The following is a 24,302-nucleotide window of genomic DNA, read 5'->3' as shown; positions in this document are numbered from 1 at the left end:
TTAAAAATGGAAGAAAGATAATAATTTTCTATTACTATGTCCGTGTTCGCGACAAATGACGATCGTACGGTAACCATATCGGTTCCACCGGATTCACGATAATGTAAGTCGTGCAGACGAGCAGAGAGCAGACATGCAGTACTGCAGTCGAATGGTCTGTAGTTTTGTACAATTGTACTTGGAGCTTGGAGCGATCCGCTATTCTGTTGCTGTCGGACGTAGAGTGTGGATGCCAATAGCATAATTAATTACTATTATTACTCCTATTTCTTAATAATTTATTCTCTGCACAATTCTACACTTGTACTATTCAGTACTTATTCATTTGGAAAAAAACTCAAAACCGTTCTCAAATCTCAATCCTCATTCCTCATCGAGACATCGACACGATTTTTGCGCGCTACCATCGACCGATGTCTCGCCCGCCGGGGTGGCTGCACTGTATGAGTCAATGACATCACCATTCCCGAACATTATGACGTGAAATACATAATATTGTAGTAAGATATAAGAACATATCTCCCGGACGGCGGTCTATGGAGTACGGAGTGTCCGATAGTCTACGACACCGACACGCATTGGCTGGCCCGCACGGCGCACAGTCTGTGTCGCCGCTGCTCGGTGCACAGTGCTCGTAGGCTGTTGTCGCCCACTGCAGTTCGCACCAGTTGACCAGACGACCAGTTACCATTGCGGCTTGGTACTCGGTGCCCGGTGGTTCTGTCTGTGGCCCGTGCTCGGTAGTTCTATCCACTGCGTTATTTTTGAATTCGAAATGTTTGTTCACAATAGTTTTAGGTAAATTAACATCGATCTCAAGTCCCATTCGGGTTTACGACAATGTCAGTTATATACGGTGCTATCGTTTTTAATAGTCGTACTAAGGTGCATTTCTCACTGAAATTGCAATTATTTTACATCAATAATCTTTAATATCTATACGTTTCATCATATTATTTTTTTTAATATACCTAGGTAGTAGGTTCCTATAGCTAATAACCATTTAAACATATGTAAGTACTTTAACATTCATATTAATAACTATATTATTTATGTAAAACATTATAATATAATATGCAATAGGTAAAAAAACTGTATAAATTAGATATTGTATTATTTCATATTTATTTAGATATTCATAATATAGTTTGGTGCTGCTTTACTAAATACATACAAGTTAGATATTGTTGTATACTTATATTAAATAACATTTGTATTTTAAATTAATTAAATGTAAATAATTAATAATATTCAAACTTATTTAACATACCTTGGTACCAACCTATAAGTAGGTACTGGTTAGCCGAGTGGTTAGTATTATATTATATAAATATTTTATATACTTACTTTAATCGTTGAATTATTGTATGTTTAAATTAAAATTGAAAATGTATTTAATATAAGTATTAAGTTTTTATTTTGATATTTATTTATTAAAACCTCGATTAAAACTGTCAAGTATAACTAATATTTATAACTACTTATTAAATACCTATCCAATATAATGCTTGAATAATATGTGCCTTATATATTATCCTTCAGTACTTGAAATTGTCATAAATTATATGGGTATATACCTATTTTAGTATTTATATATTTTTATTTATAATTTATTGTATGCACCTGCTATAACCTATTTTTAAATTTAATATGATTTAAACATATTAAAAAAATAAAATATTTTTAACCAGTTTTTCAGATGTTCTAAATAATATTTAGAAATCCATAAATATAAATTTGAACTATAAATTAAAATAATTGTAGAGCCTAGGTATACCTATTATTTATTAAATTTTGATCATTTAAAGATTTTAAATACTGTTTGCTATTAATTTTAAAGTTTAAAATATATATTTAATATACTTCTCAAGATCTTATTTATGTTAAAATCTCAACAAGCGAATTATGAAGTGGTTTATAACTATTTGTTTGATGTATCAATGACACTTATAATATTTAATTCTTAGAAATTCATAGGTAACTACTTGCATTGAATTAGTTATTAGTTAATAATTTATTTTGTGAGAATATTTCTGAATATATTATGGTGTGTTCTAGTAGTTTGTGATTAATAATAGAATTATATATATTATATATAAAAAAGTGTACCCATTATAATATAATGAAAAATGTTTTTTCTATAGAAAAAAAAAATAACTTCATGTAATATAAATAATTGAAATCCATTTAACGTAATAATTTATAATTAAAACATATCACATTTTAAAATACGTGATTTGTTTTAATATGGAAGGGTGTGTCTAAAATGTAAATAATAACCAAGTATTAAAAACTAAAAAGTAGAAAGTCTTGACTAAAAAATATATTTATTGATCACTGTGTTCCTTATATTCTTGCATTTTTATATGTTACTTGTCTTTTAGTATTTCTTAACTGTTATATACCTACCTCAGATATTTTTATGTTTTTAAGATATATTTAAAAGAACCTTTGAATATTTTAATTTAAAACAATACAAATCAAGTGTAATACTATTCATAGTTTATAAAATATTCATTATAATTATTTACTAATTTAAATTATTCTATTTCTATGATTAATAATTATGAAGGAGTTTACTATGTAGTTTGGTCATACATGATTCGGATGATATTCTATGATCTTTTAGTATAGAATTTAGGTATATTATATTGGTATGTAGGAATTAATAAAATATATTATAGTTACTCATAACATTCCCTAGAAAACGCATTTTTAGTTAAAATTATTTTGTATTTTTCTGTTATCTGAGGCTATATAACAGTGTTTCTCAATCTACGGTACGCTTACCACTAGTCGTGCGTGGAAAGCTTATATGTGGTATGCTAATAAAATCTCACTTTATGAAAAAAATTGAAATGGATTGGATATTAAATATTACTTAATTTATTTGTTATCAATAATAATTGTGAATATTTCATTTTTCCATTAATTGTGCATGAAATGCTTACATTTTCATAAATTTGCAGTTCCTAGAGAAATAACATTCCATGCATATAAAATAACATATATATTTTTGATACCTAAGTAAAAAAAATGTATTTGGTTAAGTGTTACATAAACACTTTCAAACTTTGTAGGTGGTATGAATATAGATATAAAAATATTGAGAATCGCTGCTATACATTTATGCATATATTAACTCACATATACTTTAACATAACTAAGTGTTAAAGTGTATATTATTATATACTGTGGCCAGTGGGTTTTTAAATATATACTATTTGATACCTTCATCAAGGTTTATACCAAAAATACTAAATAAAATATTCAAAATTTCATTTTTATTTGACTATTTGTGTTTTATGTATTGTGAAATAAATTTCTGTCAAATCAGATTTTTTATATACAACTATCTAAGAATTACCTAACTAAGTGGTAATTGTAGATAATGTGGAAAAATATTTTACTTAGGTCTAGAAAATATTCATAAAATAAATCAGTAAAAGTTTCTTATCATAAATACCAAAAATTGGGAAAGTTAATAATCTTAATAATATTTTTAAATATTGTTTGGATAGAAATATAGTCTGTATCTGTGGACCTCAATTCACTTATATCATTATTCTGATAAGTCCACAAATGCATGACATTATATTATAAATAGTAGATTGTGGATATTTTAATATATTTCTTTTTCTACTTGTTTTATTCTATTAGGTTATTGAACACAAACATTTATATTCAAAATCAGAGACGTTTTTAGGAATTTTGCACCCCAGGTACCTAAGAAAAAAAATGCCCTCTTTCAACCTAAATTCCTTTAGCAATAGGTGTATTTATAAAAAAAAAATATGATAGCTTTTAAGTATCTGAGTGTCATTTATTTTATAACCTAACCTAACCTAACCTAACCCAAATCAGGGGCGTCCTCAAGGGGGGGGGGGGCGAATGGGGCAGTCGCCCCCTCCATGACCTCTATTTTCTTTCTTAAAATTAATTAAAAGGTAAAAAACCTAGTAATTGGTGTATTTTCATATAAATATATAGGTGATGTATGAAGTTCCCCCCCCCCCTATGAAAGGGTCTAGGGACGCCACTGACCCAAATGACCTAGGTACCATATTATTATATTAAAATGCTTTACAAAATTTACCGCCCGGGCCCTATACCCCCCCTGCCTCCCTAAATATGTCACTGTTCAAGATAATTATATATTTGTGTTTTTATTTTAATTTAGATACCAATGGATTTTCAAGAATCCAATAACACAGGTTATTGGGGTAAACCTACAGCTACCATTGATTGGTGTGAGAAAAATTATGAAGTAAATTACTATGTGGCTGAAATGTGTAAGTGGGTCAAAATTAAGAAGTAGTATTGATTTTAAGTATAATTTAAAAATGTATTAAAGGGAACACTATCAGTAACTTAATGATGATAATACCTCCATTATGGGGTATTTGGGACATGAAAAAACAAAAATTTGCTCAAAGATTTTTTTTTTGTTATTCATTCATTCTGGGTATGTAAAGTCTACAATAAAATTATTTTGATAATTTTAAATAAGTATATTCAATTTTTAGTGGTTGGTTTTGGCAGTTTGGCATTTCACATGACACTTTTGTATGAAATGCAGTTATTTGATGAATTACCAATGGTTTGGGGAACATGTTATTGTGTTTATTGCTTGTAAGCTTATTAAAAAAAAATTTTTTTTTATTTAAATTTTATGTTTATTCATTTTTTACAGATCAATAGTAAAACATGATATGAAATCTAAGACTATTCCAAATAAATTGTTACTATTAATATTGATAACTATAAGTATTGGATTTGCAATAATCTATCTAGCTTGGCCACAACCTTTACTGCAACATTTTTGTTATGGTATACTAGTTGCTATATCCTTAGCACAAGAAATCAAATTAATATTAGAATTTAAATGTGCTGTTTGCAAACGTATGTTTATTGTCGCAATAGCATTGTACCTGTTTGGGTTTTTTTTGTGGAACATAGATAATATACTCTGCAAAAATATTACGTAAGTTTTTGTTTGATATATTTTAAATGAATAGTTCATTAAGTTTGATGACCTTGTATGTCAGAAACACTTTAAAATAAAAATAAAAAAATAAAAATGAGTTGCTATTCTTTCATATTCTACTATTGAACTGAAATAATTTGAACCAAAAAATCGACAACATTTATTAATATGGATTCTGAAATATCATAATTTGCTCTATTTTCTCTTTTATAAGAATAACTTTATATTATTTTTTCCTGCTCTTGACTCCTAAGTATTTTTCTTTGTTATGTGCTGTTCACAGCTTACCCTTGGTCTATACTAAATTACTAAATCATTGAAAAAACTTTATACCAAAACTGAATTTTACTAACCAATTCTAAGATTTTCATTTATTTATATATACAGTATTACAGTGTGATCACAATTTAAGGTAGCACTAAATATCTCTGGTGGATAACCTTGTATTGACATGTAGTTTTTGGAAGGTAATAGGGAATTGCCTAACTACATATTTTCAGAGAAATTTCAAATTTTTAACACTTTTGGTATGCACATATGCGCTATAGGACTTACATTTTTTCAAATGGAAACACTATTTTATTTCTACATTTAAAGATTTAATGCAACACAATATGTTATGTTTGGAGCATCCATTTGGCCTCTATTACATTCATATATATTCCATATATTCCATAAATTATTAAGTTCCAATTAGTCCTAGTAATTTTAATATTTTTAAAAATAATCATTTATAATGATATTTAAATATAATTGCAGCATTAGTGTTCTACTTTAGTGATGAATAGATTTACATTTATACAATGTGGACATTCATTTTATGAAAACATTTCCATAATGTCAACAAATTTCCATCAAAATCCATGAAAGTTATTCATATTGTGTATAAAAAAAGGTGGACACCCACTTCACGAAAAAAACAATTTTATTAAATAGATGTGACCTAAATTTATAAATATACATTTATTTTCATATTTACTGTATACCTAGGTAAAATCTAACTATCTATTTATTTTTAACTGTACAGGGTCCTAAGAGAACAGATTCCAATGTTTCTTCAACCATTCACTCAGATGCATGCCTGGTGGCATATATTTGCTGGCTATGGAGTTTATATTCAAGTTCTATTTTGGTAATTATTTTTTAACACTTGATTTTTTTAATAATTTTATTGGTTTTAAATTTCTTAATTATTTTTCTATTTTAGTATTCACAGCACATATGATTACCATAAAAAATATAAACAATCAAGTATACTTTTACCAGAGCATATGTATTTTAGTATACGTTGGCAAAAAACTACAAAAAGTTATTAATCTTTCAATATAAGTCTATAGTAAACAAGTATTATATTATTTTTTGTTACAATATACTCATTGTACTTGTATGTATTTTGTTAAAACGAATACAGTATTTAGATACCAATTCAAAATTAGATTATTACATTTTTTTGCTATTATTATAGTATGGTAGTATTAATTTTTATTTGAGTTACCTAATAAAATTAAAGTTTATTTATTATTTCATAATTAATTGTAAACAAATAAATGTAATACTTTTTAAATTTGATTTGGAACTTGAAGTGATATAATATTTTAGTTAAGAATTGATTCCACTTGTTAAAATTATTTATCTAATTCGTTCATACATTTTTTTATTTTTAGATCAATAATCAAACCATGTAAATTACCGTTTCCCAACTTTTTTTGATTATATATTTATATATAAGAGTCACTTAATTCATAGATTTTAAATTTTAGACTAAATAAAGACAATAGATCTTACATCAGTCAGCAGCAGTATAATAATAAGAAAAAAGTCATGATTTTTATTTGTTTAACACTTGTTGTTATAAACTATCAACCACAAACATGACCCATTAGAATAAAATTAATTATTTCTATAAAGTCTTAATGAATACCATCATTTCATTAGAAATGATTGTAAAAATTATTTTTTTAATATACCTATATGGCTATAATTGTAATAATTTTGGTTTATGTGAGCTTTATTTCAAATTGTTAGTAAATGCTGTGATTTTTGGTTGGCTTAACCCTAATAAACATACCATTCAGGCTTCAATAACACATTCTTCTTTTTTATAATTGACAGCAGGTGACTGCTGATCGCCAGCAGTTAATGATCTTGGTCAATCAACCTTCCATTTAAGTTCTGCATTTTATAATTTATATTTAAAATATAAGAAATTTACATATGTGATATATTTATTTAGTTTTAGATATTATTAATTCAAAGTTGTAGAGTTATAGAATATTTTAACTATATTTGGATAGTTCTTTAAGAATTATATTATTTATTAATATTTATTGTTGTTGAACTATAAAATAATGTTGGTCCTTGTCTGAGTTAAAATGTATACAACGATGTATAACAAAATGCATACAACAAACTAGTTTATCAATTAATTTTAAAAATGTTGTTTTTTTTATATAATATTATTTTAGTACCTACTGCCTACCTAGTAAATTATTCTTTTATTATGATTTTTTTTTTTTTTATATAGTTTATACTATAATCTACCTAATCTTATTCATCGATTTTATAAAATGTAGTTGAATAATATGTAAAATTTTAAATAGTGAATTAAAAATTAATATATAACTTTATGGGATTCTATTTAAGGGCACTTAGTTACTTATTCTTAATAGAAGAATAAAAACAATGTTGTGTTGTACATTAATGACTTTAGTTCTTTAAATATACCTTATATTATACACCTTTATCTAATTAATGTATACAATTATAAATAATATAATTAATGTATATATATATATATATATATATTAATTGTAATCAAAAGAAGAACATTTTCAATTATGTCAAGTTTTATAAAAATTAACTGAAGAATAGTAACTTTGTGTCTTTTGGGATCAACGATCAACAATACTACAATGGGTAAAAACAATAGAATCATTAATGTTTGCTTTATAAATTATAAATTGAATTAATACAATGTATACAAATATATAATATACATAATTACATAAAGTATAACAAAACTCTATCATGATTCATGAATAAATGATGTTGTATACTTTATACATTTATATTTTTATTACAATATACATTGTATATTATAATTAATATAATATAGTCTATCATATCTGTAGGTCTTCTGTAATATATTATGAACATGCTACATAATATGCTTACTGTAAATGTCATTACAGATAGTATATATTCCAAAATTCCAATGAACAAAATAAAAAATATTTTCATTCAAATTATTAGTGGCTTACAAATCTTTAATTTTCCTTTGTGTTATTTGCCCATTTTTATTTTAATTAGGTATCAATGAAAAGGATAGCTCAGATTATTATTTTTGCAATTTTTAATATTGTTATACCTTAAATGATCAATTGGCATTACAGATCAGATATGCATAATGTTTCATGTTTCTCAGAGACGCAGGAAGTAAGGACATAAAAGGACCGGAGACGGGAGTAGCACTGGATTTTAAATTTTACCAACTTTGATATGATAAACAAGAAAATAATGATAATAGGTATATTTATACTATTGTTATTGTAATCTACTTTGTACATCATGGTTGAGCTTGACTGTTTTAAATATATTATATATATATATATATGATTTGAATAATTTTAATTTTTTAATTTGGAATGAAATGTTTTGTGGCTTGTTGATTTTAAAGAAATTTTAAATGCTACAAAGCAGAAAAATATACGTTAGCTTTAGGCATATTGAACAAATATAATAAAGTGGGCCAAAAGGAGAAAATTGAAGCCACATTGTAAATTTTTAATATCTTGTTTTATTGAGCGCACTGCCCCACATCCACTCCAACCATTTTATGTAAAAGGCATTCATTTTTCATAAAAAATTGTGCAAAAAAAAAAAATACAGAAAAAATTACACATTAAGAATACACACTGAAGACTACAGTATGTAAACTCAATATAAATTAAACATGAAAAAACAACATTAAGGGTAAGAAAAATATGATTGAATCATTATTTACAACTAGTATTATGGTTAATGATGTTGATAAATTGTGTACACAAAAATCAACTAGTGCCCTAGAGTTACTAAACGAAAAAAAAAATGAAAGGAGGGTATTGGCGTCCGCAGTCAAAAGTTTTTCAAAAAGCAAAAAAATATTTTTTTATTATACCTTTGGGATACACACTAAATACTGCAGTACCTATGTACTGTTAATTGAGAAAAACAACGTTGGAGATACTAAAAATATGATTTAACAATTATTAAAAGCACATATTGTTATGGTTAATAATTTTTTTAAATTGTATACGCAAAAATCAACTAGAGTTACTAATTGGAAAAAAAGTGAGAGGTTATTGGCGCCCGCAGGCAAAAGTATTTCAAGCAGCAAAAAAAAAAATTTGCTTAAATGTTACTTTTGGTATACACACTGAATACTGCAGTATGTAATCGTAATACAATTAAACGAGAAAAAACTACTTTAAGGATACAAAAAATATGATTTAATCATTATTTTTAAAACAAATTCTGGTTATTAATGTTTAAAAATTGTTTACATAAAAATCAACTAGAGTTACTAAACGAAAAGAAAATGTGAAAGAAGTTATTGGCACCCGCAGGCAAAAGTACTTAAGGAAGCAAAAAAAAATACAGTTGAATATATACATTGAAGACTGCAATCTATAATTTCCAAATGCCTAATTTAAGAACCAATTTTTGTCATTAAATGTTTCTAATGATCCAACTGGAATTTAGTTAATGAAAATATAAATATAAATTACCTATAAGAACAACCTGTCAACCTATATGAGCAAACGTTAGAAATAGAATAATATGCAAACATTTTAATACTTATAGCCTTATAGGTAACAACGCTAGCAACCATGGACTGCAGTTAATTTTAAATTGCATATCAAATTCTATTTTATACGTTAAAAATTAAAGAATATAATATGATTAGAGGACTCATTATTAATTATGATTGACAACAGTTAGGTTTAGGAAATACTGGTATAATACTACTATGACTTAAAACCATGTTAAAAATTACGGTAATATTCATTTCAATTTAAAAATAATAATAATAATAAAATATATATATAAATTAAATAATTTACATTTCCTCTGCAATTTTTAAATATTTTCTTTCAGTGTTATGTATAAAATGTCGAATACCTTGATAGTTAGTAGGAAAAAATCATTGCAAGGGTTATGACCGATGATGACATCCATCTATCATCACCTGTTCTTCCACCCACCATAGTGGCATAGTCTATATAAGTACCTAACCTAACCTTCTTACGACTTATACTTAACCATGTGCTTGTCACGCGGGGAAGGTAGTGTCGTAGCCAGGGTTAGGATTTGTAGAGAGGAAAAGTGTTTACAGTACTAGTACTATACACCCAATATCCCTCCGGAATGGCTGACTACGTCACTGAGTTTAATAAGTATCAATTTGAATGATCGTAGAAAATAAATATTATTTGGGTACCTAACGCGTAACAAACCGATGGTTAACTAGGACACTTTGATTAAAAATATATTTATAGTTGCTTCCCAATTTAAGTGTTTGCTTATCAAATTGTTCTCTAGATTGTTGACCTCTTTAGAATACCTCTTATTATTAGGATATTTGGCATCTTGAAATATTTTTTGCTCTACTAGATTTTTAGGTCTTCGGTGCCTCTGCCTCTAAGATAATATATTATGGACGGCGCCATTTCCATATTTTTTGGGTATGTATAATTTTTAACACATATTTAAGCGACGAGTGTCTTACCAAGATCCGAGATGAGTGTATACATAAGGGAACTGTCTGTATATAGACACGTCCATAGTACATACTACCTATATCTATAGTTCTAAACAAAAAATGTAATCTTTAATTGGAATTATAATTGGATGTAAATTGTATATAAGTAATAATCAGAATGTATTAAAGATTTATCTGTATATACATTATCTCCGACTTTCAAGTTCTGTTGCAAAAAATTATTAACCTGTTATTATTATTAAAAATGGATGATCCTATTGATAACTAACTGCTGAACAAACAATTTTTATGTTTTTCACTTGTAAGAATAATTGCATGTTCATAGGTGAGACGTCCTCATTAAAGCAAAACAACTTTTAAATATAGGTATATGAATGCCGAATGGGTTATATACTTATATCTAAATGCTGCATGCCCTCTTCAGACATTAAAATTATAGTTATTATTCTTTTCTGACCACAGAAACGTCATGTGGCATCATGATAATTTTATTTCATCTTAATATAGAAGGTACTTAAAAAAGCTACCCTCGAGACTAGAAATTGAATTATTACGATTTTGAATATTTTTTAAGTGAAATAATCTAAAAAAAATTGTTTACAATAAAATATTATTATTTATTATTTCGACATAGCATTTTGCTGTGTGATAGGTAATCTTTACTTCATAGTGTCTGTATTTTTTTTATGTGATAAATATAAAGTGTTCAGAAGAAAATGTAAGCATCTAAAATATCTCAAATTACATATTTGTTGTCATTTATTATTACATAATAGACTTCTTTTTTTTTTTTAATAAGCGCTAGCAAGGCAACTGAGTCCATATTACGTGTGTTTAATTATTAACACGTGAGCATATGGGGAAAGGATTCGTCGCTAAGAACCCAGGTGGTCACCCATCCAGGAGCTAGTGACGCCAGGCGATGCTTGACCATGGCAAACAAACGAGCCACACCAGGCCCCAAAATAGATACACTTTTTGTGTACCATCACTACCATCTAGTATATTCTAGATAGAAATGTTATTTTTGGATATTTTTACATTAGTACAACTATTATGTGCATAATATACCAAGCCAGAGGCAAATTTTTCTCAAGACATCAACTGCATAGCTTGGTTTTACTGTTTGCTTTGAAACACATGTAAATAGGACAACGATTCGTCACTAAGAACCCAGGTGGTCTGCACCCATTCAGGAGCTAGTGACGCCGGTGGATGTGTTGACCTCAGAATATGTGACTTCAGCCAACCACTGTACTACTAACTGTACCATACCTGCAGGCCCCAAATTTACTTTTCAAGCACATAGAACCATAGTATAATCTATTAAATGAGATAAATAGCAATTGTACGTGTATTTTTCATTAAGTTCAAGTGTGTTTTTTTGTTTATTTTGATAACAATTACAATACTTATGTCACTTAAAATATTGAATAGGTATAATAGTTACCTAATTTTTTTTAAATAATGTATAAAAGTCTTAAATTTAAAAATCAATCAGATAAGTCAAAAATGGAAACGACTAAAACTAGGGTAATTTCCAAAACTCGACAAAAATTAAACGTCTCAAAATGACTTTAAAAAAATTACTTATCACCAGATCATATTTCTTTCGTGTAGTGTTAGAGATTTGGATTAATTTTATAAAAATCGTAATAGGAGTTGCTTTTATTTTCATAACGTATAAGTCTTATAAAACTTAACCACATTCAAAAGTTGTTTTTCTTTTATCTGGGCAATAATATTACTATTACGTATCTTTGTTTCACATCATTGTATGGCTAGCATAATATGCCATGCTGTATACCTACTCTAGAATATCATAATTCATTTATATTAATCAATGTGTTGAGTTTAATTTATTATTTTCTAATGTTCCTTAATTTGTATTATATATATCTTACATATTTATTATTAAATATGTACTGCAAACAAAGATTCGGTTTTTTAAGGATATATTTTATGAAGTAGCTGTAATCACACAATATAGTGTGTGTTTGAACGGTACTTTTATGCTTAATATATTATATATTTTAATCAAGATTAATCGTTTGACATTAAAATTATAGTTTAAATTAAATTTAGCCTAACCTAACCTAAGTTATAACTCAAATTTTACCAAAAGTTATTAAATTTTTCAAACATTTGTACAGAATCCGCCGAATCCGGGGAATTACAGTGAGATATGAGACGCCATTAGATGCGGTAGGTATAATTAAGTTCATAGTTTTGATTCAATTTTATTGATAATATTATAAGTTAGGTGTATGCATTTTTATAAATTAATTAGGTTCGCTTAAACTGTTTTACATATTTTTTTTTTTCGAAGATAAATAAAGTTTTTTATATTGTTCCATTATTAAGGTACAATATAGCTTATAAAAATATAATATAACTGTTCATTATTATAATTAGTTGAAAACAAAGTATTATTATTTATTATATTTTAAGGATATCGTTTATTACGACACTGTTAATTTACCTATATACGTCTCACTGTATTCCGGTTTCTGTATAGATATATCTTTACGCATTAATAGAGCAAGGACTTTTTATGCATTTTCAGATTTTTTTTGTAAACTTTATTATATGCTGTCTGCTTAGTTAGTACACAGCATCATAGGCACCAATTGAGGAGGTTAGTGCTCCTATCTTGCCCCCCCTCCCTGGACCAAAAATAATATGATGGAATGTGTATGATGAGCCTTCATCCTGAAAGAGTGAACATAAACAAGGATATTTTCATTCAGGATGTCATTAATATGTTTGGAATAGAACGAAGAAATAATATTAAATTAATTAAATCAATTGTTAAAAATTGGTTATTAAGTGAATTTGTATAAATGAAAACTTTATTGTAATATGTTATGTAAACTTATTTTTAGTGATATATGTCAACATGTACAATTAATTTATTATTTACTATAGTCATTGTATACTGTAACTCATTTAACCTGCCACAAGCTTTGCTTATTGGGTTAAATTAATCAAGCTGTAATTTTTCATATAAATTATCATTATATGTAATGTAAAATTTGATAAATTAAAAAAAAAGAGGTCCATGTTTACAATTTATTCATTGAAATAATGAAATTTGATAAAAGAATAATACCGAAATAATTTGTAACGAGACAATAAAGACGTATCTATATTAATATTACTAGCGCGACTATATAGTGGTATGCGAAGAATCAGTCATATCAACGCACACCGACGCGCCTCCGAGCGTACGAAAAGCAACTGTTTGTTGTATGTGTCCGGCATAAAGCGCCAAACACATACAACAGATGGCATGCATCAGATATTTTGTCACGAACCGGCGTGTACCAATATTAATTAGTGACTTATTACTAATTAACATACCTAAACAGTAACTAATATACAGCGTGTCATCATCAAAGACGACCATGACGAACACGCACCAATAGCAACAAATCAGACCATCAAATACTACCAAAAGGTTGATTCATAATATTACAAATTTAAGTAGATATATTGTGATACCTACTTATAAAGTAGGTACCTAGGTATTATTTTAATTATTTTTCAAATTTATTTATTTGATTAGGTACTGATTTAGATGGTGTTTAAATATTAGAAGCACGTGCATCTTTTTATTAAAATATTTATTTTTTATGAACTATTAAATAAAAAATTGATTTAAATAAATGTGACTGAAAAAAAAACTGATTTTTAAAATTAACATAAATTTATATATAGTGTATACATCAAATTTCCGTACCGGCTAATTTATAAAATTTCAAGTCCTAGATGGCTTGATATATTTTTAATTATTTTTTAAGCTATTCAAGAATATTTTAAATGTCATTATTTTATTTCAGATAAATATTAATAAAAATATATTTTCTGTAAAAAACTCTGTGAATGTAATACAAGTTTTCTCATAATATATTTGTCTATTGTTAGTTTTAATACACATTGCAATCTAAAAATATTTCATCTAATCATCTAATTTTTAATTTTTACTTTACAGTGTTTTTGTAGCACCTTATCATTTATTTTGGATACTTTTAAAAAAAGCTTATATTATAGAAGGAAAATTCTAAAAATAATGCATTTAAAATCAAATTAAAAAATGATTATTCAACGACGATCATTAATTATTTTTCAATGCGAGAAGTCACTATTGTAAAAGTGTACACAGGACACAGGTATAATATTATGTACCTACCTTCATTTTTATTATTTTTTTCCCGTTCTTCAACATCCAACAGTGAGTATCTAAAAATACCAAAAACTTTCATAAAAAATACCACGAGTCTTGCACTCTTGCGGTAACACAAACCTAAAAAAATAAGAAATTAGTTTAAATTTTTGAATTATTACACACATAGAAATATTGGAGTTGAATTCAGCTTCAATCAATTGTTAAGTTATTAAAAATTAAATTACTGTAATTTGTATATTAAATAACAATATTGAAGTGTTGTATTCAATGCTGAGTCCTACACTACGTATAGTTAGAACACTCATGAGTCATGACTCATGACGTACAATATTCTATATTTGAATTGAAGGAAAAAAAGTTATAAAGTCATTCTAAAGTATATGAACGATTAAATGAAGTTTTTTTGATGTAACTTTAAAATTATATTCATTAATAACTTAGCAATTCCAGGTTTAGTTATTTTAACATCCAATAATTAATACTATAACTGATAGCGGCCATGACCTATGCTATAGACTATAGTCGTATGTATTTTACTGTATAGATATAATATATATGTATCCAATATTGTATACAAAGTCAAACACGAGAATAATAGAATATCTAAAACCAATTTTAGATTATCTATCTATATAAATAAATTTTAATCGCAGCATGAATGACAGATCATCACTTGAAAACGGTTAGTATTATCGATAACGGTTTGACTGATTTTTGTTGAGCTCGTGTCTGTGAGAACATGAATTGCTCGAAGGAACATTTTTAGAAAACCCACTAGAATTATAATATGAAATTGATAAAATTGTAAACTTGAAGGCATTCCCGAATGTTTGCACTGTATTCTATAGTACCTAGATATCATATATAAATATAAAACATATTAGGTGAACAATGTATCGTGTCACCGGTCAACGCACTGTCGTTATACATATATTATGTATTCCACTTCCATCACGCTGCTACTGTCTACATACCTAATCAACTTATTATTATAATTCAGCCGTTAATCAAACATTAGGTATTCAAGCATCTTGAAGCATTGGCCATTGTTTGTGTTTACCCGACGTATGACAATATTTGTTGTTGTTTTTTTTTTTTTTTTTATTATTATTGATTAATGTTTATTAGCATTGCTGTTGTATACTGTCCGGAAGCTGTCCGCCTTCGCCAGTGACATTTTTTAATGCATTGTTTGTACAATAGCCAAATACCATTCGAACGTCGGATCGGGTGCTATATCGTATTACGCCGTCTATCGTCGATTGTTGTGTGGGACTTGAAGAAACCTGTTGCGGGCACCGGACGAAAAGACATTTTGATTTAATTTGACGTTCTTTTTGTTATGCGTTTGTGTGTGGCGTGTGCCACCGCATCTCACGGCTTACTCATCATTCCGGAAATTCAACGTGAGCCAGTGCGTTCATCGTTTTCCGCTTATTTTCGCGGACTATTTGTCGTGCATTACCGTTCCGTCGCCGACCGCATACCGGTAGTCGACTCGTCTGCCGTTACCAGCTTTATACGTGCACTGCTGTATTATTATACCTGTATTATAGTGTGCCGTTGTGAAGTTACGTCGTTATTAGCGCAATCACTCCGTCGTCGGTAATATTGTTGTGTAACGATTTATTGTCGTACGCTCACGTAGGTAGTAAAAAAATACACCGATTACCCATCAACCGTGTTTGATTGAGATTGCTGTTGACCGCCGGCTCGTTAGTACAACGATGATAACATTATTGGCTTACTCGTGTCGTGAATTTGACATTTGTGTCCCACGTGAATGTGACGTGAACAGGACACGTGGTACGCAGCGACATGTGTACGACTTTGTCTGACCTAACCGTACTGGACACCACGAGGTGACAACAACGCGACAACGTCGACTTCCATCCATGCCGAAAACTGAAAAGTCTAATTCAGACGGCAAGACAAGTCGCACCGGCCACTCCGAATGTTTATATAGGCATTTTCTATAATTGATACAATTTTCAAAATATTCAGATTTGTTTTGAGCTGTTTACTAACATTTTAATTTTTCGCAAATTATTTTTAGCTAGAAATTCATAAAAAATGTTCTTTTTAAATCTACAATTTGAAAATGTTTAATAATCTATAATAAATCCAAGAAAGATAAACCGTCCCTCTGCTCAGAATCGTTTTTCATATACAATGATAAAATATCATTGAATTCAAATTTAATTCCATCCATTACAGTAACCCACTTGTAACTGCAGTACAGCAGAGCGACATCCACGACTTACCCGCTTTTTTGTATTATAATACAGCTATTTTTAAATTTGTAGGGTTTGCATGTCTATAAATATATTAATCTAATTCATTGTTAATTTTATGTAAATAAATAAAATGAACTCAAACTTAAGACTATTTCAGTATTGCTTATGTAAAAAAAAAATTTGATGTAGTAATTACATGTAAGCGGTGGCAAAACTCAAGTTTGCCTAGGTGAGTTTAAGCACTTGAGCCGGGCCTGCCTGTCCACCTGCGACCTGTTCACGGTTGGTTTGCCAGAAATGTCCTGCAGTATCCGTTTGGTCGTGGCGCCGTTGCAACTGACAAATGACTCTGACCCGGTAATTGTCACGTCCGGGTGTCGCGGGAGTGGTGGCGCGACAGATTTCCGTATTCGAGATTTGGAAAACGTGGTCGTGCAGTGTTGGTCATCGGCCGTGGCGTTCCACGCTCTACAGTAAGAATTCGTGCCACATTTTTTGGTAGCAAAGCGTGATTGCCATCCATATCCTGTATTTCTATATTCTGTTTATTATACTATTTTAGGATCTATGGGCCCGTCCTAAGCAAATTATCAATATTGAGAATTAATTTATGTTTTTTTTTCACATGTCTTTTCGTGATCAGTTTGACAGTTTATTTATCATGCGATTGATAATTATATGTATTATTATTTCGCGCAAAGAACACACTTGTTGCTGTGTTTTATTTATTATTCGCGTAAATGCGTGTGTTTTATTATACATTATTTACTCATTTTGCAATTGATAAGTGTAGGTATGTATTATTATTTCGCGTAAACTCGCGCGTTTTGTTGTACATTATTACCAAAAATGTGGCACGGATCCTTACTACTGACCCAGAAGATAGTCGACCGATTCGGCTACACCTAACTACACTACAGCGATCTGCGTCGCGTTGCCTAGCGAGATAATTTTGTGTCGACCATAGTAGGATAGTAGGAATAGCATGGGCGCAACTAGGGGGGGCTTGGGAGTGCTTAGCACTCCCAAAATCAAAATTAGCACTCCCAAATTTTCTGTACCGATTTTTTACATTATCGGTGACAGTAACACTTCTGATTTTAAAACAAGGGGGGGGGGGTTCTCGTATTGTGCTTTAGATTTTAGCACTCCCATAAATTTTACCCTAGTTGCGCCCATGAGGAATAGATAAATCTAAGTTTTCCTATGCCTACTAGCCTACTATGGTCGACACAAAATTATCTCGCTAGGCAACGCGAGGCAGATCGCTGCAGTAGGAACACCTTATATTACGTAAAATTAAATACCTATAAATTAATTAACGCAAATTGCTTAAATAATGACGAGCCAAAAAGGTGCCGCCTTATTATTAAATAAATCAATATATAAAACGATGGGGGCACACTAACTAGTGTACATAATAATTATTAATAATTAAGAACATAAAACAAATTAACAATATAGATGATATTATTATACAATTCATATACATAAAGATGTTGACAAATAATGTTTTGATATTAACTGTAACCGATCTCGATACGATCACAATAACTGTAGAGCGTGGCCACGGCCGATGCCCAACACGGCACGAACACGTGTTTTCCCGATCTCAAATACGGAAATCTGTCGCGCGACACCCGGATGTGACAATTACCTGTCCGGTGCTGTTGCAACGTCGCCACGACCAGACGGATACTGCAGGACTGTACTGGTAAACCAACCTTGGACAGGTCGCGGTGGTAATACATAAAAACGGCAGGGCGAGGGATCGAATATTCGCGAACACGGAATCGACCTAATTACCGGCGACGATATCGTCGATAACGTTTAAAAAGGCCCATTACGTCGATTAATGTATATAGATATCCGACATCTGTAATAATAATTAATACTTTACAGATAAGTTAAAGATATATTGTTAATGCTTTTTGTATGATGATTGTATTATTGTATTTGTAATTGTAACTGTGTAAAACATATTATCGTTATTGTCTGTTGATAAAAAATATACGGTCTTTTGTATTTTGCAATTTTAACTATAGTAAAATTTATGGAATCGGAAAAAACTTAAAAGATAACTTTTTTATAAATCTACTAGTTTATTTCAATAGAAAACCTGGCATTGTCTGTTTTAAAAATTTTTCTGAATTAACTATCGAGGTTGTGCGTTTGGTTAAGTACATACTAGGTACGTTGTTTTTTACGTGTGGCGAGTTGGGAACAGTTTAGACTGCAGATTGTGTTTGTCTACTGCAGGGCGTACCTTATTACAAGAAAATGATCAAAGCTTAAACGTGATCGTTTTTATTAAATCAAAAATACTACGATAATTAATAATAATAACCAATAACTTCGCCTTTAAACATTTTAGATATCACAGGTAACGGGGACACAATTCAAATGTGCTAAAAAAAATCAAGGGACGCAGATGACCATGAACGTTCATGTATGAGACGCGATTCGTAAAAAAAGTTGATTTTGACGTCATTTTGTTGTGCGTTCGTGTGTGCTGCCGCTCATCCCGCGGCTTACCCAAAACCACCGTTCATCGGTTTCCACTCATCATCGCAGGGCCGTTCGTCGTACATAACCGTTCCGGCGTACACCGCATACCGGAAATCGATTCGTCTACGACCGTTACCTCTGTACGTGTACTGAGTAGCAGGGGCGAATGCAGGGGGGGGGGGGTTTAAACACCCCCCGAAATAGTAGGTACAAAAAATAAATTATCTGACCAACAAATGTATTAGTGTATTACTAATAACATTTCAAAAAAATTAAAATAAATAATTTGTTATTAAAAAGTTTCCCTTCTCCCGTGGTTTGTAAATTAATGGATACAGTAAAATCACCAATAAAATGTATGATAATGCAGTTTCGAAGTGAGTATGACAATTGACAGTATATGTTATAACTTATTAATAACTGATCGACATCGAAGGCCGCCCAATCCGATGATGTACGTAATATAGACACAGACGACGAGTGTAACTGCCGTCTACCGGAAATTCCTACAACTAACCTATACACTTACCTACAAATTGTAATAATTAGTTATTAATTATTATCTATGATATTATATTATTATGTAATATTATATATGTATTTATGTATATAGTATAAGTGACTAAAATAAAATATAGAAAGTGTAATACAGTGTGAATAATATGATATTTATGAATACCTAGTTTAAATTTTTTCAACCCCCCCCCCCCCCCCCCCCGAAATTTTTTCCTGCATTCGACCCTGCTGAGTAGTATATACATCTACGGTATCGTACTTATTAAACTTTAATATTATTGTCGTTATTGTAGCGTAATAACCAATATGCTAGCTTATCGGATGCTTATGTAGTGGCCATCGGCCATCATGTTGAAAACGTTTGTGCGAGTAATAAATGTATATGTACCAATGTTGTGACGGTCTCGATGACGTCTCTGCATGATGGTTCAGACGCACAGCTCTTACGATACCAACGAAAAGTGCAGACGTAACACGCCGTGAGATAGCACTGGCTTACGCACGCAAATGAAACAATATATTGTATGCAGCTCGAATCATCGGCATGCTGCAGGTACGTGCAGCCGTCGTAAAAACGTGTGATCACAAGATTTGTTCTTATTTGTCATTGCTGTGATCAGCCAGCATTCACGAGTCGTGAATCACAAATTACCGAGTTTTCACAGTTTTCCGTTTTGGCGGTTGAGCAGAACGCGTTGAGCAGCGTCGCTTCCATTCATCACCCGAAGTGCCGCCGCAATATTATCTGCGCAATGTTTGCTCGGATTTCAACGCGCTCCGCTATGATCACGCAACCTGTGGTACAACTCGTACGGTTACTGACACGGTTTGAGCTAATAGCGTACCACAACGACAGCAAACGGCTTATCTTTATACATCTCCGACGGTCTCCGTTTCGAAAACGGAACAGTATTGCGCCAAACACGCGCCGAAGCTTCTATAAGAGCGGGCCCTGTTCTCGTTCTGACGTCCCGCGCCAGCATAGTTCACCGTTGGTATATTATTACCGTCGATCGTGACGGCGGCCCATCAGATGTCTAACATAACGCCGCGTGTCTTATAGCTGAATTGTGCGCAAGCGGAGAAAACAACAAAATAGTTTGTATTAGTGTTACGTCCTAGCTGATGCTGGCGATATATTTAATTTTACCATGCTGTTCCGAACGCAGTATAATAGGTAGGTACGTTGGCCACATGGTGAGATGCGAGCTATAGTTTTTTTTCTCTTCAGCAAATCAGCTAAGATTCGGCGTTAAGGTCTAATTCCAACGATTAATTCGAACGCTGCAGCGTAGGTATACAGCATTCGTTCACCGTCCGTGCGTATGCTGTCGTTGAAACCTCATGTGGAAACGAGAATGTGAATGATTTTGTTTTCCATTGTTGTGATCAGCTGGCATTCTCAACTCACAAGCGAGTTATCGAGTTTTTCTTTTTCGTAATGTCGGTTTTAAATCTTAGATGCTATATCAATGATTATACATATATGAGTGTTTATAATCATTATAAATCATTATAAGTGATTAATATACTATATTTTCCAATAAAAAGTGTACAATTTTTTATCAATTTCAAATTATTTTTGTATTAGAATAAATTTGTGCGTCGAACACGTGAAAGATAAAGCCCCGTTTGAACTGTCTAAATACGGTCCTTCTACATTATAATGTATCAAACATATTTTAAATATAAAAAAACTATTTCCCCCAAATCAAGTAGTTAAATCAAACATTTTAGAAATTTTTTTTTTTCAAAAATGTAGCTTTACGCTGCCTAAAACTATTTAGAATAGTTTTAAAGTCCAATTGGAAACAAATCTATAAGAAAATTGATGAACATAAAATATTTGGGTCAATATGGCCAGCAACAAGTATTGCTGCGGGGCTGTATACGAATTGCGTCCCAAAATACGAAATTATACATCGCGATATCCGTGGTTTTTGCACAACACATCCGAGTTGCGTCCACGATTTGCTCGCGACATGTACGATGAGTTACGACCTGGTTAATAATAAATGGATTAATTGGTTAAAAGTATACGTATTATTTACCTCCCCCCTTTTATAGACTTTTAATGACTGTCATTTGTATAAATGGTGAGGTTAAAAATTGTAATTGTTTATTATTTTATAAAATGAGTAATTTTTGTATGCCAATTTTTTAACGAACTCAAGACGTTAAATTTTTGTTTTCAAACTAAGTCTTAGTTTTTTTTTTTTTTTTTAAATTATTCTTTTTCCACATCCTCCAAATGATATCACTACTTTTGTTCATTTTAAAATAACACAGGCTGGTGACACACATGAGAAATTTGTTTCATACAATTTGTTTTTTACAATGAATCACATGAAACATATTTTCATGGTCAATACACTACACACACAGAACAAATTTGTTTCATAAATATTTTTTCACCTTCCCACCATTTAGTTCACCCAGCTCGTTTTAGTTGGTCTAAAGATGTCGTCTGATGATGACATTATTGTTCTGCAGTGGTGGTTAAATCGAAACCAATAGGTATTAAACTTTTGCATTATTTTTTTTTACATTTTTACTATTATCTATTGATATTTGTACTTTTTCTGATCCTTTATAATATCGAAGATAGTTTAAACAGGTAGTTAATAGTATAATATAATCATAATCAATAACAATATAAATAATTATAAATTATCATATTTGTACATACCTATATTTACGTCGTTAACTGCGCGGGAGTTGATATAGTGAAATGACGAAACAATTACACATGAAACTTGTTTACAAAATATTTTTGCGATAACGTTTCGGAAACAACAGTGTGTGTTGCTCCATTTAAATACACGCGTTTTCAAGTAACGAAATAAATTTCTTGTTTCACGAAACAAATTTCTCATGTGTGTCACCGGCCTTACATAAACGCTTTGAACACGGCCGCATTGAACATTATTATTTAAACATTTTTGAAAAGCGAATTTGTATTTATTCATACAATATAATAAGATAATAGTTTATTTTTTTCACTGGACATTTTAATTATTTCAAGATTTTCCGTTGCAAAGTTAAATAATCATAAATAAAAATATGTTGATTTATCGAACATGGAATGTCGAAGTGTGAGGTGTGACTGATGCTAACATGAACGAAATTAATCTCCAACAATAAGTTGTAAACGGGTATTTACAGATAAGATATCGATACTTGAGATATCTACTAGTTTATCACCAAACATTATTCTCAGTCGCTGAAAAACCCATGGACGAAACTCCGGATGTGTCGTGACAAAACCACGGACACAATAACTCGGACAAAATATAATTTACGGACGCAATTGGAATGCGCCAATTTACAAACATAAGTGAAGTAATTTATTTTACATAAAATGGTCTATCGATATTATTAAAAAAATTTAAATAAATCATATTTATATCAATGAAAATTGAAAGTACTCAACTGCTAGTCATAAATTAGCATTAATTAAAAACAATAATTGCTTACGTTTTAATATGACAAAATCGTCTTTCAATTTGTGTTTTTCAGAAATGTGCATATTATTAGTATTTCTTTTTAAAAGCATGCATTCAATTTTCACTTATATTTTTCATTTCTACTATAGTATTATCAACCATCATTAATAATTGTATTAGATTTATTGTATGATTATTTATATATAAACTTGAATCAATTGAGTTTAAAGTTATGTTAATGAAATAGCATTTACAAATATTCATGTAAAATATAAAAATCAACTTAATTTGATAGCCGGGCTAAATCATACTTTTGTGTTTAATGGTAAAAAAATCTACCCTGTACCCAAGTACCAGAAATAAATCGTCTTTATATTGAAACAGAAAATCAAGCAAATCTATGCGTTGCGTATCTTGATGCAGAAAACATTTACAGTATTTACACATAAGTTAACATACCCCAATATTTATTTATTTAAAAAATACCGGAATTTTCGTCATTTTAGTGACCCTAGTGTATCTAGGAAATAATATTAAATGCATCATTGACTGAAAAAGTTTGTGTAATTCATACACAATCTTATTATTTGATCGGGGATATCATTAATATCGTTATCGGATTTCTTAATTATGGTCTTTGACGTAATATATATAATCT

General features: G+C 29.8%; 1 protein-coding gene across 8 annotated transcripts; it reads left to right on the top strand.

The window, feature by feature from the left end:
- The first annotated feature begins 503 nt into the window (after positions 1–503).
- bwa (alkaline ceramidase) lies at positions 504–8,602 on the top strand. Of its 8 annotated transcripts, none has more exons than XM_089227804.1 (8): positions 504–1,013; positions 4,181–4,292; positions 4,355–4,465; positions 4,527–4,632; positions 4,694–4,984; positions 6,015–6,119; positions 6,195–6,295; positions 8,380–8,602. In XM_089227804.1, the coding sequence occupies exons 2-8, from the start codon at positions 4,187–4,189 to the stop codon at positions 8,424–8,426; spliced, it is 867 nt and encodes a 288-aa protein (XP_089083930.1). In that variant the 5' UTR covers positions 504–1,013; positions 4,181–4,186; the 3' UTR covers positions 8,427–8,602. The 8 variants fall into 8 exon arrangements, with proteins under 8 accessions (XP_089083930.1, XP_089083931.1, XP_089083933.1 ...); XM_089227805.1 differs by lacking the exon at positions 8,380–8,602 and adding an exon at positions 7,100–8,047 and having other exon boundaries at positions 505–1,013; XM_089227807.1 differs by lacking the exon at positions 8,380–8,602 and adding an exon at positions 6,652–8,047 and having other exon boundaries at positions 505–1,013.
- Positions 8,603–24,302: the final 15,700 nt, after the last annotated feature.

The sequence above is a fragment of the Diuraphis noxia genome, unplaced genomic scaffold (genome assembly GCF_037042655.1).
Source record: "Diuraphis noxia isolate RWA-SAM2 unplaced genomic scaffold, SU_Dnox_SAM2 contig0004, whole genome shotgun sequence".
NCBI lineage: Eukaryota > Metazoa > Arthropoda > Insecta > Hemiptera > Aphididae > Diuraphis > Diuraphis noxia.
The sequence above is the reverse complement of the archived record's forward strand: the minus strand, read 5'-3'. Positions and strand labels throughout refer to the sequence as shown.